Raw genomic sequence first — 15,961 nt, 5'->3', positions numbered from 1 at the left:
AGACCATCCTGGCTAACAAGGTGAAACCCCGTCTCTACTAAAAAATACAAAAAAACTAGCCTGGCGAGGGAGTCGGTGCCTGTAGTCCCAGCTACTGGCTGGAGGCTGAGGCAGGAGAATGGTGTAAACCCGGGAGGCAGAGCTTGCAGTGAGCTGAGATCCGGCCACGGCACTCCAGCCTGGGCAACAGAGCGAGACTTGTCTCAAAAAAAAAAAAAAGTGAAGTATACCAATACTTGTTGACTAGGGAAGATTTTATGTAATATATTTAGTATAATTCTGTTAAAATACAGAAATGCTTTATGCATGTTTATATAAACAAAGAATTATGAAAGGATACATATTAAGCTGTTAACGTTGATGAATTACCTCTATGATAGGATCGGAGATGGAGAGGGAAAAAATATATACACTTTAGACATTTGTACACCTAACTTTTTTTCTTTTCTTTTTTTGTAGATAGCGTGTACTTTTTACATTCATCCCTGTCACTTTTTTTTTTTGAGAGATGGTGTCTTGCTCTATCACCTAGGCTGGAGTGCAGTGGTGCAATCATGGTTCAAGTAATCCTCCTGTCTCAGCTTTCCAAGTAATTGGGTCTACAGGTGCACACCACCATGCCCAGCTAATTTAAAATGTTTTTTGAATAGATGGCATCTTGGTATGTTTCCCACACTGATCTTGAATTCCTGACCCCAAGTGATCCTCCCGCATTGGCCTGCACTTCAATGCTTGCGTTCCTAACAAAATTGATCCTAAATTTGTGCAAAGACCCCGCTGTCCGAAAATTTTCAAATGAATACTAAAAGCATAAAGTGAAAAATTACTGTTTATGTCAGATTGAGCATCCCGATTTGAAAATTTGATATTTGAACTGTTCCAAAGTCCAGAACTTTTTGAATGCCAACATGACACAAAATTTCAGATTTGGGATGCTCAACTGCAAGTATAATACAGTATTCCAAAATCTGAAAAAAAAAACCCAAAACACTCCTGGTTCTAAGCATTTTGGGTGAGAGGTACTCTACACTTATTTTTGATTTTCACTAGGGAAAGCTGATTTACATGTATTTTAATGACTACTAGATACATTAAACTAGTCTTTCTGAGTTAGTCTTGCTGTGTTATCAAAACGTGTTATCTCCTTTGCATGAGATTAATACTGATCTTTTTTATTTTTGATATATTTTCTGACAGTTTTAGGGTTTTAAAGTATAACATGCCTTCAAACAAATACAGGATGTAAGAAACCTGGGGAAAAATTACTGGCTTTCTCGATTAATTCCTGCCAGTTTTTTTGTTTTGTTTTGTTTTGTTTTTTTGTTTTTGAGACGGAGTTTTGCCTTTGTTTCACAGGCTGGAATGCAATGGAACGATCTCGGCTCACCGCAAACTCAGCCTCCTGGGTTCAAGTGATTCTCCTGCCTCAACCTCCCGAGTAGTTGTGATTACAGGCATGCACCACCATGCCTGACTAATTTTGTATTTTTAGTAGAGATGGGGTTTCTCCATGTTGGTGAGGCTGGTCTCGAACTCCCGACCTCAGGTGATCTGCCTGCCTTAGCCTCCCAAAGTGCTGGGATTAGAGATGTGAGCCACCACGCCCAGCCTACCTGCCAGTGGTATAGTGGGTCAGAATAAGGCATGAGCCAAAGATAAGATAGTAACAGATGAGGTCAGGCGCGATGGCTCACGCCTGTCTGTAATCCAGCACTTTGAGAGGCCAAAGCGGGTGGATCACCTGAGGTTGGGAGTTTTGAGACTGGCCTGACCAGTGTGGAGAAACCTCCGTCTCTACTAAAAATACAAAATTAGCCCGGCGTTGTGGTGCATTCCTGTAATCCCAGCTACTCAGGAGGCCGAGGCAGGAGAATCGCTTGAACCTGGGAGGTGGAGGTTGTGGTGAGCCGAGATCGCGCCATTGCACTCCAGCGTGGGCAACAAGAGCGAAACTCCGTCTCAAAAAAAACAAAAGTAACAGATGACTATAGTCGACTTCTCAGTTTTGTGTTTTTGTTTTCCTCTGTGACTTATTTGTACCAGAGTTTGTTTTTTTACTGTATTGTTAAGTCATTACATGCTTTCGGTCCTTAAAGGTCATTCAAGCAAATTAGTTCCTTCTTTTGTGTGTCCAGCATTTCCTCTAAGTTTTAATTATTTTTGTTCTGGAGAAGAGCATTCTCTCAGTCAGGGAAGACCCTCAACATATATAGGTTTGAGTTCATTGACTCTTGGGATGTTGAAGTCATTTGTTTCTGGCTTTTTCTGAATAGGATGATAATATACCCCAGCTGTTGTACACATTTTTAATGTGTATTATTTTCTTAGGGGTTACCCTGGAGATTATAATTAACATCTTAGTTTGTAACAATTCAGTTTGCGTTAATATCAGCTTAGTTTCAGGTGTATCCAAAAGACTATAGCTTAGTGTCCCCCACCATTATTACATTTGTAATTACAAAATAATTACATGTATTTTGTAATTTGTTACTACAAAATACATGTTTATACATTGTATGCCCTTTAACATAGATTTATAATTCTTGTATTACGCATTTGTCTTTTTTTTTTTTTTTTGTGAGGCAGAGTCTTGATGTTGTTGGCCTGGGATGGAGTGCAGTGGCACTGTCTCGGCTCACTGTACCCTCTGCCTCCTGGGTTCCAGCAGTTCTCCTGCCTCAGTCTCCTAAGTAGCTGAGATTACAGGTGCCTGCCACCATACCCACCTAATTTTTTTGTATTTTTAGTAGAGACGGGGTTTCGCCATGTTGGCCAGGCTGGTCTCGATCTCCTGACCTCAGGTGATCCACCTACTTCTGCCTCCCAAAGTACTGGGATTACAGGCATGAGCCGCTGTGCCCAGTCTTGTCTTTTAAATAATGTAGAAAGAAAGAAGAGTAATAAGCCAAAATATGTTATTACAGACTTTTGTGTCTACCTGTATAAGTTACTTTTACTGGCATTTTAATTTTGTGTGGATTCAGTTTAATGTCTATTGAGTTCTTTCAACCTGAATGACTCACTTTAGCTTTTCTTATAGGACAGATCTACTAGTGACAAACTGTCCATTTTTGCTTGTCTGGGAATGACTTAAATTTTCTCCTTCATTTTTGAAAGGGTAGTTTTGCCAGATAAAGACTTCTTGGTTCAATTTTTTTCTTTCAGCATTTGAATATGTTACCTTCTGACCTCCATGGTTTCTGGTGAGAAATCAGCTGTTAATCTTATTGAGGATCCCTTGTATGTAATGAGTTGCTTCTCTTGGTGTTTTCAAGTTGCTCTCTGTCTTTCAACAATTCGATTGTATTGTATATTGGTATGGGTCATATTGAGTTTATCCTACTTGGGGTTAATTGTGGCTTCTTAGATACATAGATTTGTGTCTTTTTATCAAATTTGGGGAGTTTTAGGCTGTTATCTCTTCAAATGTTTCTGACCTATTCTCCTTTCTGGGAATTCCATTATATATATTTTGGCACAGTCGATGTCTCCTGGGTCTCTCAACATTCTGTTCATTTTTCTTCATTTCCTTATTCTGCTTCTCAGACTGGATAAATCTCAATTGACCTTTCTTTAAATTTGCTGATTCTTTTTTCTCCCTGCTCATATCTGCTGTTGAACCCCTCTAGTAAATTTTTCATTTCAGTTGTACCTTTTTTTTTGAGATGGAGTCTTGCTCTGTCGCCCAGGCTGGAGTGCAGTGGCATGGTCTCAGCTCATTACAACTTCCAACCTCCTCCTCCGGGTTCAAGCGATACTCCTGGCTCAGCCTCCTGAGTAGCTGGGACTACAGGCACGTGCTACTACATCTGACTAAATTTTGTACTTTTAGTAGAAATGGGATTTCACTATGTTGGCCAGGCTGGTCTTGAACTCCTGACCTTGTGATCCTCCTGCCTCGGCCTCCCAAAGTCCCAAAGTGCTGGGATTACAGGTATGAGCCACTGCGCCTGGCCCAGTTATACTTTTAAACTCTAGAATTTCTATTTGTCTTTTTTTTTTTTTAATTTTACTTATTTATTTATTTATTTATTTATTTTTGGAGACAGAGTTTTCACTCTTGTTGCCTTGCCCAGGCTGGAGTGCAGTGGTATGATCTCTGCTCGCTGCAACGTCCACTTCTTGGGTACAAACTATTCTCCTGCCTCAGTCTCCTAAGTAGTTGGGATTACAGGCACTCACCCCCATGTCCGGCTAAATTTTTTGAATTTTTAGTAGAGACGGGGTTTCACCATGTTGTCCAGGCTGGTCTTAAACTCCTGACATCAGGTAATCTGCCTGCCTTGGCCTCTCAAAGTGCTGGGATTACAGGCGTGAGCCACCGCAGCCCATTATTTGTCTCTATTGATATTCTCTATTTGGTGAGACATCATTCTATGGTTCCTTTTATTTTTTTCTACATGGTTTTCTTTAGCTCTTTTAACGTATTTAATATACTTGATTTAAAGTCTTTGGCCAGGCACAGTGGCACTTTAGGAGGCTGATGCGGGCAGATCACCTGAGGTCGGGAGTTCGAGACCAGCCTGGCCAACATGGTGAAACCCCGTCTCTACTAAAATAATACAAAAATTAGCTGGGCGTGGTGGCAGGCGCCTGTAATCCCAGCTACTCGGGAGGCTGAGGAAGGAGAACTGCTTGAACCTGGGAGGCAGAGGTTGCAGTGAACTGAGATTATGCCACTGTACCCCAGCCTGGGCAACAGAGCAAGACTCCGTCTCAAAAAAAATAAAAATAATATTTATATTGATACCTCCAACTTGTACCAAGAACACAGGCTGTTGTCTTCAAGGCTTACCAAGCTCCAAGTGGGAGATGGCACCAGGGTAGTTTAAAATACCACAGAAGTATTGTACCAGAATTGAACTTTTTTTTTTTCTTAAGCATTCCTTTGGAAGGCAGTTCTTTTTAGTAGTTTTGTAGAGATGGGGGTCTCACTGTGTTGCCCATGCTGGTTTTGAACACCTGGGTCTGGAGATCCACCTCAGACTCCCAAAGTGCTGGGCCCTGGTGTATGTTTTAGAGTCAGGCTACTTTGACTTGAATTTCAACTCCACTGTTAAGTAGTTGTGTAACCTGGAACAAGTTACTTAAGACTTAGTTCTTTGTCATGGAAATGAATTTAAATTAATCCCTACAACCACAGGACTTTTGTGAGTATTAACTAGGTGATGACTGTAAGGCCCTTAAATGCTATATACTATTGTTGAATATGTGTTTTCTTTTTAAGAAAAATATATACAATATTAGCAGTGCTTACTTTTGGGAAAAGGATTTGGAGTGAGGATTGTGTCTGGTGGTAGAGAGGGAGTCAGCTACCTTTTTTGCTCATTGTTTCTGTCACAATTGAAAATGTATAGCTGAGCCGGGTGCGGTGGCTCAAGCCTGTAATCCCAGCACTTTGGGAGGTCGCGACGGGCGGATCACGAGGTCAGGAGATCGAGACCATCCTGGCTAACACGGTGAAACCCCGTCTCTACTAAAAATACAAAAACTAGCCGGGCGAGGTGGCAGGCACCTGTAGTCCCAGCTACTCGGGAGGCTGAGGCAGGAGAATGGCGTAAACCCGGGAGGCGGAGCTTGCAGTGAGCTGAGATCCGGCCACTGCACTCCAGCCCGGGCGACAGAGCGAGACTCGGCCTCAAAAAAAAAAAAAAAAAGAAAATGTATAGCTGAGGCCGGGAGGGGTGGCTCACGCCTGTAATCCCAGCACTTTGGGAGGCAGAGGCGGGTGGATCATGAGGTCAGGAGTTCAAGATCAGCCTGACCAACATGATGAAACCCCGCCTCTGCTAAAAATACATAACTTAGCCGGGCGTGGTGACACACGTCTGTAAACCCAGCTACTCAGGAGGCTGAGGCAGGAGAATCATTTGAACTAGGGAGACAGAAGTTGCAGTGAGCCGAGATCGTGCCACTGTACACCAGCCTAGGTAACAGAGACTCCATCTCAAAAAAAAAAAAAAGAAAATGTATAGCTAAAAGACTGACTAGCATTGAACACACTGGGTTCAAGAGAACTGAAAACATGCTCATATAAAAACTTGTACACAAATACTGATAACAGCAATATTTATAGCCAGAAAGTGGAAATAACCGCAGATGTTCATTAATCACAGTAAATAAACAAAATGTGTAGCTCCATATAATGGAATATTATTTGGCAAGTAAAAGGAATGAAATGCTGATACCTGCTACAACATAGGTGAAACTTGAAAACAAGTGAAAGGGGAGGGGGGAGGAGGGAGGGATTGCTTTGGGGAGTTATACATGATATAAACGTCATGCACATGTACCCTAGAACTTAAAGTATAAAAAAAAAAAAAAAAAAACAAGTGAAAGAAGCCAGACATAAGAAGAAGACAAATATTTTATGATTCCATTTATATGCAATGTTCAGAATAGGCAAATCTATAGAGACAGAAAGTAGACTAGTGGTTGCCTGCTGTTGGGGGCCTTGGGAAATAGAGAGTGACTACAGATGGGTATGGAGTTTCTTTTTGGGGTGGCAAAAATGTTCTGGAATTAGGTAGTGGTGGTGGTGTTAAAACCAGTGAATCAAGCACTTTAAAATAGTAAATTCTTTTTTTGAGATGTCTTGCTCTGTTGCATGGGCTGGAATGCAGTGGCGTGCGATCATGGCTGTCTGCAGCCTTGACCTTGGGCTCATGTGATCCTTCCACCTCACCCTCCTGAGTATCTGGGACCACAGGCGTGCACCACCACACCCAGCTAAGTTTTTTTTTTAAGACAGAGTCTCACTCTGTCTCCCAGGCTAGAGAGTGCAGTGGCACAATCTTGGCACACTGCAACCTCCACCTCCTGCGTTCAAGTGATTATCCTGCCTCAGCCTCCTGTTTAGATGGTATTACAGGTGTGTGCCACTATACCTGGCTAATTTTTGTATTTTCGGTAGAGACAAGGTTTCGCCATGTTGGCCAGGCTGGTCTCGAACTCCTGACCTCAAGTGATCCGCCCGCCTCAGCCTCCCAAAGTGCTGGGATTACAAGCATGAGCCACCATGTCCAGTGTGAAAAGTAGGATTGTATGGGCATAAGTTGGGACTGGATACAAATTGGGAAAATAATGAAAAGCTATTTTATATTGGGGTGTCTTTTTACCTAACTTAATGATCGGTTCAGAAGCAGATTAAGCAAAGTTCCCTCCACTTGTGAGGCAGAATCCCACCTTTTCACAGTGTTAGAGAAATATCTAAAATGTAATTTTTTAACAGTAAGCAGTTTGGTAACCTGCCATATAAGAATGCGAAATTTTCAGCTGGGCACGTTGGCTGATGCCTGTAATCCCAGCACTTTGGGAGGCCGAGGTGGGCGGATCACTTGAGGTCAGGAGTTTGAGGCCAGCCTGGCCAACGTGGTGAAACTCTGTCTCTACTAAAAATACAAAAAAATTAGCTGGGCTTAGTGGCACGCTCCTGTAATCCCAGCTGTACAGGAGACTGAGGCAGGACAATCTCTTGAACCCAGGAGGCGGAGGTTGCAGTGAGCCGAGATTGCACCACTGTACCCTCCATCTCAAAAAAAAAATGGGTAATTTTCTTCTTCTTTTGTTTTCTTTCTTTTTTTTCTTTCTTTTTTTTTCTGAGATGGAGTCTCGCTCTGTTGCCCAGGCCAGAGTGCAGTGGCACAATCTCAGCTCACTGCAACCTCCACCTCCCAGGTTCAAGTGAGTCTCCTGCCTCAGCCTCCCCAGTAGCTGGGATTACAGGCATGCGCCACCACATCCAGCTAATTATTAGTAGACGGGGTTTCACTATGTTGGCCAGGCTGGTCTTGAACTCCTGACCTTGTGATCCGCCCACCTGCCTCGGCCTCCCAAAGTGCTAGGATTACAGGCATGAGCCACCAACACCCAGCCTTCTTATTTTCTTTAGAGGAACTGATTATTATTTAGTCAAGACTTGCTATCAAAACAGTTCTTCATCCAAGTTGTTTTTTTTTTTTTTTTGAGACCGAGTCTCGCTCTGTCGCCCCGGCTGGAGTGCAGTGGCGCGATCTCAGCTCACTGCAAGCTCCGCCTCCCGGGTTCTCGCCATTCTCCTGCCTCAGCCTCCCGAGTAGCTGGGACTACAGGCGCCCGCCACCTCGCCCGGCTAGTTTTTTGTATTTTTGGTAGAGACAGGGTTTCACCGTGTTAGGCAGGATGGTCTCGATCTCCTGACCTCGTGATCCACCCGTCTCGGCCTCCCAAAGTGCTGGGATTATAGGCTTGAGCCACCGCGCCCAGCCTTTCATCCAAGTTTAATGATAAAAATAATAGATAGGCCGGGCGCGGTGGCTCAAGCCTGTAATCCCAGCACTTTGGGAGGCCGAGACGGGCGGATCACGAGGTCAGGAGATCGAGACCATCCTGGCTAACACGGTGAAACCCCGCCTCTACTAAAAAATACAAAAAACTAGCCGGGCGAGGTGGCGGGCGCCTGTAGTCCCAGCTACTCGGGAGGCTGAGGCAGGAGAATGGCGTGAACCCGGGAGGTGGAGCTTGTAGTGAGCTGAGATCCGGCCACTGCACTCCAGCCTGGGCGAGAGAGCCAGACTCCGTCTCAAAAAATAATAATAATAATAATAATAATAGATATTTATTGTCTTTTTTCTGTCTTGTCTGCTAAAGTGCCTCAATTTCCTAACAAATCATACTATCATATTTTCTTTTCTTTTTTTTCTTTTTGACACAGTCTCGCTCTGTCACCCAGGCTGGAGTGCAATGGCACAATCTTGGCTCACTGCAACCTCCACCTCCCGGGATCAAGCGATTCTCCTGCCTCAGCCTCCCAAGTAGCTGGGATTACAGGCATGCGCCACCATGTCCAGCTGATTTTTGTATTTTTTTTTAGAAGAAACGGAGTTTCACCCTGTTGGTCAGGCTGGTCTTGAACTCCCGACCTCGTGATCCACCCACCTTGGCCTCCCAAAGTGCTGGGATTACAGGCGTGAGCCACTGCGCCCGGCCTCATGTTCTCTTTCTACCTTCACCATAGCACATAACTCTTGAGTCTGTTTCTGCCTTTCTTCTTTTGTTTGGTTGCGTCGTTGTTGTTTTTCGAGACAGGGTCTTGCTCTGCCACCCAGGCTGGAGTGCAGTGGCACTATCTCAGCTCACTGCCACCTTCACCTCCCAGGCTCAGGAGATCCTCCTGCCTTGGCCTCCCAAGTGGGACTGCAGGCATGCACCACTGACCTGGCTTTGCCATATTGCCCAGGCTGGTCTCAAACTCCTGGGCTCAAGCGATCCACCCCTGTCGACCTCCCAGAGTGCTGGGATTACAGGCAGGAGCCGTGCCCAGCTTGTTTCTGCCTGCCTTTCTTTTTTTTCTTTCTTTCTTTTTTGGAGACAGGGTCTTGCTTTCTTGCCCAGGCTGAAGTGCAGTGGTGTGATCTCACCTCTCTGCAACCTCTGCCTCCCAGGTTCCAGTGATTCTCTTGCCTCAGCCTCCCAGATAGTTGGGATTATAGGCACGCACCACCACATCCAGCTAATTTTTTGTATTTGTAGTACACAGATGGGGTTCTCTATGTTGCCCAGGCTGGTTTCAAACTCCTGGGCTCAAGCGATCCGCCTGCTTTGGCCTCCCAAAATGCTGGAATTACTGGGGTAAGCCACAGAGCCCGGCCTGCGTTTCTTTTGTAGACATACATATTATAACTAGGACAGAAGTTCCCAGAAATTTTTAGTTGATGACCTCTCAACAATTAAAATTTTCACCACTGTGATCCTATTGTCATTAGTATCTAGTATTTGTCATATTACATGAACAGCTATGGATTTTTATTACACTTATGTCCTCTTAAGGGTAAGTCCATAAAATTTAAAGGGCCAGGCAACACACATAGGACTAGTCTTTTCCCTGAAACATATCCCACAGGGAAAAAAATACATATATTTCCAGTAGGAGATTTTAGATTTAGTATTTTACTTGATTATGATAAATTTGAAGTAAGCAGACCTCATTAGACCTTTCTTTGGCACAAGTCACAATACTGCTTGAGTTTATGTATAGGTGAATTGTTTTATGTAAACCTATTTTTAGCGATTTCAAACTTAATGAATTGGAATATTTTAGAATGTGAAACCTTGTGCTTCAAATATTTAGCCTGCAATGTATCAATTAGGTTAGATCATGTTATCAGCTATTGAATAGTAGAAGACATCAGGCTTGTATTTGATACTACTTATACTCAGATGAAAAGATATTGGGCTGGGCGCGATGGCTCATGCATGTAATCCCAGCACTTTGGGAGGCGGAGACAGGTGGATCATTTGAGGTCTTGAGTTCAAGACTAGCCTGGCCAACATGGTGAAACCCAGTCTCTACAAAAGTTAACCGGGTGATAATGGCACAAGCCTCTAATCCCAGCTACTCTGGAGGCTGAGGCAGGAGAATTGCTTGAGCCTGTGAGGCGGAGGTTGCTGCACTCCAGTCTAGGTGACACAGTGAGACCCTGTCTCAAAAAAAAAAAAAAAAAGATACTAGATGCCTGAAACTCACTGTACAGTGAGGAAATCCAGACATGGAAGAACTTGACAAGGACCTAGAGAAAAAGCAGACCCAGAATGGGCTGTGAAGGAGAGATCAGAACTATACCTGAAGAACCTGAGAGGTTATTAAAAATCTGTTAGTTTTAGGCCAGGAATGGTGGCTCACGTCTGTAATTCCAGCACTTTGGGAGGCCGAGGCGGGCAGATCACAAGGTCAGGAGATTGAGACCATCCTGGCTAACACAGTGAAACCCCGTCTATACTAAAACAAGACAAAAAATTAGCTGGGCCTGGTGGCAGGCGCCTGTAGTCCCAGCTACTCGGGAGGCTGAGGCAGGAGAATGGTGTGAACCTGGGAGGCAGAGCTTGCAGTGAGCCAAGATCGCACCACTGCACTCCAGCCTGGGTGACAGAGCGAGACTCTGTCTCCAAAAAAAAAAAAAAAAAACTGTTAGTTTTCACTTTCAATCCCTAGACTTTTTGAAGTCAGTTTTAAAAAATTGAATTTGCTCTTCATCATTTAATCACTTGATGACTCAGTCTTCCAGACTGTGTTTGGTGGTGGTGGTGGTGGTGGTGGTTTGAGGTGGAGTTTCACTCTGTTGCCTGGGCTGGAGTGCAGTGGTGTGATCTCGGCTCACTGCAACCTCCACCTCCTGGGTTCAAGTGATTCTCCCACCTCAGCCTCCTGAGTAGCTGGGACTACAGGTATGCGCCACCATTCCCAGCTAATTTTTTGGTTTTTCTTTTTTTTTTTTTTTTTTGAGATGGAGTTTCACTCTTTTTGCCCAGGCTGGAGTGCAATGGCGCAGTCTTGGCTCACCACAACCTCTGCCTCCCAGGTTCAAGCGATTCTCCTGCCTCAGCCTCCCAAGTAGCTGGGATTACAGGCATGCACCACCACCCCGGCTAATTTTGTAGTTTTAGTAGAGACGGGGTTTCACCATGTTGGTCAGGCTGGTCTTGAACTCCCGACCTCAGGTGACGCACCTGCCTCGGCCTCCCAAAATGCTGAGATTACAGGCCTGAGCCACTGCCCCTGACCTTTTTTATATTTTTAGTAGAGACGGGGTTTCACCATGTTAGGCTGGTCTCAAACTCTTGACCTTTAATGATTCACCTGCCCCGGCCTCCCAAAGTGCCAGGATTATAGGCATGAGCCACTGCGCCCGGCCGACCATGCTTGCTTTATAAAGCAAGTGATATGTAATATAAAATATAAATTGGATGGTTTGGAGAGTCCATGTAAGCAACTGATGTACTTCATTTGCTGTTATCAGAAAACATTAGATGTGGCCAGGCATGGTGGTGCACAACTGTAATCCCAGCACTTTGGGAGGCCAAGGCAGGCAGATCATCTGAGGTCAGGAGTTCAAGACCAGCCTGGCCAACATGGCGAAACTCCGTCTCTACTAAAGATACAAAAAATGAACTGAGCATGGTAGCATGTGCCTGTAATCCCAGCTACTTGGGAGGCTGGCGTGGGAGAATTGCTTAAACCTGGGCAGTTGAGGTGGCAGTGAACCGAGATCATGCCAGTGCATTCCAGCCTTGGGGACAGTGAAACTCCATCTCAAAAAAAAAACAAACAAAAAAAAAAAAAACAAAGGAAAACATTAGATGTTTTAGGCTATCTCTCCTATTAAAACATTAAAATCATTTGAAAAAAAATGAAGCTTTCCAACTGTGCACCTTACCATGTATCATCTGCCTCTAACACCTATTCATGATGCCTGCTAATAAACAGATGCTTATTAAGAACCGAAAGAATCAACTGGCCTCGGTGGCGCATGCATATAATCCCAGCACTTTGAGAGGTTGAGGTGGGGAGGATCACTTGAGCCCAGAAATTCGAGACCAGCCTGGGTAACACAGACCTTGTTTCTACAAAAAATTTTTTAAAAATTCAGCTGGGTGGTGTGGTGGTGCACACCTGTAGTCCCAGTTACTTGGGAGGCTGAGGCAAGAGATCAAGGCTGTGGTGAGCCATGATCACACCACTGCACTCCAGCCTGGATGAAGGAGTGAAATCTTGTCTCAAAAAGAAAAAAACCTGAATAAATAAGTAAATTAACTGTGGTGTTGTTCTTTTAAGGTTAAAAACAACCACCAACATCAGCCATGAAAGATCCAAGTCGCAGCAGTACTAGCCCAAGCATCATCAATGAAGATGTGATTATTAACGGTCATTCTCATGAAGATGACAATCCATTTGCAGAGTACATGTGGATGGAAAATGAAGAAGAATTCAACAGACAAGTTAGTTTTTTGTACAAACATGTTCTTTTTCATAGTCCATTCCGGCCCTCAGTATGATTGTACTTGTCGGTGAAATGTGTTTATCTTGTCCTTTATGTATGAAGTATGTAGATTGATGTGCCACCACTCCTACTTACTTGGCTGCTGATTACTACCAGGCTTAACTGCTTATGGAAATAACCTGGGGGGCTTGTTTCAGGGTCCCACCCTAGAGATTCTGAATCAGGAGGATGAGGGTGGAGCCTGGAAAACTTTTTCAAAGCTCCCAGATGATTCCAGTGAGCAATCAGATTTGGAAACCACTGCCTTACACCAGTCAGATTGCTGTTACTGTGAAAGTCAAGAATTTAGGAGTCAGGAGTAGACAGGCACAGAAAAAAGTGACAGGCATCTCTTTTTACTTCTTCCCTGCCACTCAGTGGAAAAAAGAATGTTCTACTAATAAAAGTAAAAACCTAGAAAAACCCTAAACAGATCTTCGCAGGTCATTATGGTAAGCATTTTTTTTCCTTAGGACAGAAGCAGAAAAGAAAGTGTGACCTTGTGCCTTTAAATGGTTTAGTTCAGGATATTTTAAGCCATTCCTAGTGATATCTACCAAGTGTGCTACAAATTATCCTTTATTATAAATCTAGATAGAAGAGGAGTTATGGGAAGAAGAATTTATTGAACGCTGTTTCCAAGAAATGCTGGAAGAGGAAGAAGAGCATGAATGGTTTATTCCAGCTCGAGATCTCCCACAAACTATGGACCAAATCCAAGACCAATTTAATGACCTTGTTATCAGTGATGGCTCTTCTCTGGAAGATCTTGTGGTAAAAACTTTTCATCTTTTAAGACCTAGTGCAACTTTTGCATAAGTGGAAAAGCCAGTTCCCATCTATTTAAGAATTCTGCATCTTCTTCCCCTTCAGAAATTGTGCTACTTCTGGCTGGGCATTGTGACTCATGCCTGTAATCCCAGCACTTTGGGAGGCCGAGGCAGGTGGTTGACTTGAGGTCAGGAGTTTGAGACCAGCCTGACCAACATGGAGAAACCCCATCTCTACTAAAAATGCAAAATTAGCTGGGCATGGTAGCACATGCCTGTGATCCCAGCTACCCAAGAGGCTGAGGCAAGAGAATCTCTTGAACCCGGCAGACAGTAGTTGCGGTGAGCCGAGATTGCACCATTGCACTCCAGCCTGGGCAACAAGAGCGAAACTCCATTAAAAATATATATATAAAATATAAAAATTGGCTGGGCATGGTGGCTCATGCCTTTAATCCCAGCACTTTGGGAGGCCGAGGTGGGTGGATCACCTGAGGTTGGGAGTTCAAGACCAGCCTGGCCAACATGGTGAAACCCCATCTCTACTAAAAATATAAAAATTAGCTGGGGTGGTGGTGCATGCTTGTAATCCCAGCTACTCAGGAGGCTGAGGCAGGAGAATCACTTGAACCTGGGAGGCAGAGGTTGCAGTGAGTGGAGATTACACCATTACACTCCAGCCTGGGCAACAGAGTGACTCTTGACTCAAAAAAAAAAGAAAAAAAAAATACAAAAATTAGCTTGACATGGTGGCGGGCACCTGTAGTTACAGCTACTTGGGAGGCTGAGGCAGGAGAATTGCTTCAACCTGGAAGGCAGAGATTGCAGTGATCTGAGATCGTGCCACTGCACTCCAGCCTGGGTGACAGAGTAAGACTCTGTCTCAAAAAAAAAAAAAAAGGAAAAAGAAATTGTGCTGCTTTTTACAATGGAAGCAGAGTCTCATGACATGGAATCACTTCTGGCAACACTGTGGAGCTAGTCTTAGATGGACTTCTAGCCCCTGCTTTTAGTGCTGATGTTGCCCTAGGGTACTTAAATGTCCTAAAGAATTAATAATTTAAACACACACAATATTATCATGTTACTTGCCTATACAAAAGTAGCTTGATGGAGAAGTTTTGCTCTTTAATCTTGTTTTGGCTGGGCTCAGTGGCTCATGCCTGTAATCCTAACACTTTGGGAGGCTGAGGTACGCGGATCACGAAGTCAAGAGTTCGAGACCAGCCTAACCAACATGGTGAAACCCCATCTCTACTAAAAATACAAAAATTAGCTGGGCATGGTGGCACATGCCTGTAATCCCAGCTATTCGGGAGGCTAAGGCAGGAGAGTCGCGTGAATCCGGGGGGTGGAGGTTGCAGTGAGCCAAGATGGCGTTGTTGCACTCCAGCCTGCGAGACAGAGTGAGACTTCTCAAAAAAAAAAAAAAAGAAAGAAAGAAAAATTGGGGAAGCGGGGAAAATTGTTATAACTAAACATCAGCACTGGAGTGAGAACTGGATGGGTCCACTGAACTAATCTGTACACCATAATTACCTATGAAGCATTAAATACAAAAATCAGTTCTTTAGTTGCATCCCAACATGCTCAGTTGTCTGGACATGTTAATTTTTTAAAAGTACTACAGAGGATTTATTTTACAGCCAACCTGCCTGAGTTTGGAAACCATTCTTCTAAGGGATGGTGTAGAGAGCACTGAAGTTTACATTGTGGTATAGCCTTTGTTGCAGTAAGTGATGGTAACCTATTTGAGCAGCCGTATGATCTGAATTTGAGCAGTCTGTGCGGTATGATTACTTACGGCTACATTAGTCTCTGTAAATAATCCCAGTTATCCTGCAGAGTAACATTCTTGGCTGACCATAATATATAGCTTTAATCGGGACCCAGTATGATTCCGTAGTACAGAAGCTGGTTTGTTCTTCTCAGTCTATGTGATACTACTTTGTTTCATTCTTATTCTTCTGTCGCTCCCAAAAGATTATTCATTTAAGAACACTGTGCCTGGATGTGGTGGCTCATGCCTGTAATCCCATCACCTTGGGAGGCCAAAGTGGGAGGATCACTTTGGAGTTCGAGACTAGCCAGGGCAACAAAGGGAGACCCTATTTCTACAAAAAGTTTAGGTTAGCTGAGTATGGTGGCACCAGCCTGTGGTCCCAGGTACTCGGGAGGCAGAGGCTAGAGGATCACTTGAGCCCAGGAGGCCGATGCTGCAGTGAGCTGTGATTGTACCACTGCCCTCCAGTCTGAGCAACAGAGCGAGTCCCTGTCTCAAAAAAAGAGAAAAGTAATGCTGCTTTTTTTTCTTAAACTTAACACTTTTAAAGTATAGATACATTATTTCCCTTGCTGAAAGGGAGAATATATCCTGTCCAAAGAAACTGCTATGTA

The 15,961-nt window shown here is 44.0% G+C and overlaps 1 protein-coding gene across 1 annotated transcript in view; it reads left to right on the top strand.

Moving 5' to 3' along the window:
* PAIP2 (poly(A) binding protein interacting protein 2) overlaps positions 1–15,961 on the top strand; it is a 30,218-nt gene that overhangs the window by 11,378 nt on the left and 2,879 nt on the right. The window contains exons 2-3 of the mRNA XM_033181063.1: positions 12,590–12,753; positions 13,389–13,568. Coding sequence (XP_033036954.1) covers positions 12,616–12,753; positions 13,389–13,568 — 318 coding nt within the window. The 5' untranslated portion in view covers positions 12,590–12,615. The remainder of the gene's footprint in view (positions 1–12,589; positions 12,754–13,388; positions 13,569–15,961) is intronic.

This window comes from Trachypithecus francoisi, unplaced genomic scaffold (assembly GCF_009764315.1).
Source record: "Trachypithecus francoisi isolate TF-2019V2 unplaced genomic scaffold, Tfra_2.0 Lachesis_group2, whole genome shotgun sequence".
NCBI classification, from domain to species: domain Eukaryota; kingdom Metazoa; phylum Chordata; class Mammalia; order Primates; family Cercopithecidae; genus Trachypithecus; species Trachypithecus francoisi.
This window is presented reverse-complemented; position numbering and strand designations above follow the sequence as displayed.